The sequence below is a fragment of the Corvus brachyrhynchos genome, unplaced genomic scaffold, assembly GCF_000691975.1.
Source record: "Corvus brachyrhynchos isolate BGI_N302 unplaced genomic scaffold, ASM69197v1 scaffold262, whole genome shotgun sequence".
NCBI lineage: Eukaryota > Metazoa > Chordata > Aves > Passeriformes > Corvidae > Corvus > Corvus brachyrhynchos.
The window spans coordinates 2,944,022-2,945,789 of NW_008236626.1; the positions used below are offsets into that span (position 1 = coordinate 2,944,022).

Consider the following 1,768-nt stretch of genomic DNA (forward strand, 5'->3'; position numbering starts at 1 on the left):
TGTCCAGTGTGAGCATCCCTGCTGCCTAGAAAGAGGCAAGGTTTATTCAGCTTCCCTGCTCTGTAGGGTCTCACGAGCAGAAACAAGGGCTCACAGCCAAGGGCAGTGTGTGAAACAGGGAGAAATGCTCCGTGCTTTGCTTTGGGGGATGAATATCCCCAGAAGTTGCCCCATAACAGGATTTCACCTTCTGCTTTTGAAGCCAGAGAGGAACCCCATAGATTCCCTCACCATTGGAGGCAGGGGAAGCAAGATAACACACTTGCCCCCCAGACAGATGGGTGGTTGTGTTAAAGGGAAGGGAAAAGTGACTAAAGTTGGAGCTCATCTCTAGGCTGGGGCACAGTGAGAAAACAGACACAGTTTCAGTATCTTTTAATCCCTTGTTCCATAGGACATCCCATTTTTTAGCCTGCATTTCACCTGTCCTGCTCACTCTCCCTCTCTTTCCAAATGCCTGTGACAGATGTTTAGCACAACACAACAGACTGTCATGGCCCACTTCTTTGTCATATTATCTATTTTTAATTCTTTGGCCAGATTGGTTCTTTTTTTTCCCTGTTCAGTTTCAATGTACTGAAGTTTATTGTTTCCCCATTATTTAATTTTTTATTCTAAGGTTATAGTTAGATTAAAAATGTCTCAATTTTTCCTAGTCATTGCAGTAGTTCATTATTTTGAGTTCTGTTTTGTCTTACACTCTGGCCATCCTTTTTTGGTTTTGCTTTGTGTAACCAATATTGTTTCCATTCTAAGGATTAACTCTGTCTGTCAGCACTGTGGCACCCGATGAAACAATTGCGTCACACAGGCTGAGCCAGCCAGTGTTTCCTACCACCTCAGATGGTGACAAGAAAACCATCAAAAGAAAGAAAGTGAACCAGTTATTTAAAACAATGGTAGGTTCTGTGTGTTTGTGGGGGGGGAAGGAAGTGCTACATGTTCAAAAATTCTATGCCGTGAAAATTAAATATTTTTGAGATTAATAGGCTCGTAAGTCAGATTCTGCTTTTTTTTCCCTTTATGCTTTTGTCAGACAGAGTGGGGTGCAAGCTCAATGTGGAAGCAAAGCTGGCTGTGGCAGCGCTTCCAGCAGGAGGGTGCAGGGATGGAGGGATGGAAAGGTGAAGGAATGAAGGGATGGAGGGATGGAAGGATGAAGGAATGAAGGGATGGAGGGATGCGGGGATGCAGGGATGCAGGGATGGAGGGATGCAGGGATGGAGGGATGTGGGGATGCAGGGATGCAGGGATGGAGGGATGCGGGGATGCAGGGATGGAGGGATGCAGGGATGTGGGGATGCGGGGATGGAGGGATGCGGGGATGCAGGGATGGAGGGATGCAGGGATGGAGGGATGAAGGGGATGGAGGGATGGAGGGATGCAGGGATGCAGGGATGGAGGGATGAAGGGGATGGAGGGATGCAGGGATGCAGGGATGGAGGGATGAAGGGGATGGAGGGATGCAGGGATGCAGGGATGCAGGGATGGAGGGATGAAGGGGATGGAGGGATGCAGGGATGCAGGGATGAGGGGATGCAGGTATGTGGGGATGCGGGGATGCAGGGATGTAGGGATGCAGGGATGTGGGGATGCAGGGATGCGGGGATGCAGGGATACAGGGATGCAGGGATGAGGGGATGCAGGGATGCGGGGATGCAGGGATGCAGGGATGCAGGGATGCAGGGATGCGGGGATGTGGGGATGCAGGGATACAGGGATGCGGGGATGTGGGGATGCGGGGATACAGGGATGCAGGGATGGGGGA

The 1,768-nt window shown here is 50.2% G+C and overlaps 1 protein-coding gene across 1 annotated transcript in view; it reads left to right on the forward strand.

The window, feature by feature from the left end:
* Window positions 1-1,768, forward strand: part of DOCK2 (dedicator of cytokinesis 2) — a 157,717-nt gene that overhangs the window by 153,525 nt on the left and 2,424 nt on the right. Inside the window, exon 51 of the mRNA XM_008644215.2 lies at window positions 757-899. Within this exon, the coding sequence (XP_008642437.1) occupies window positions 757-899 (143 nt within the window). The remainder of the gene's footprint in view (window positions 1-756; window positions 900-1,768) is intronic.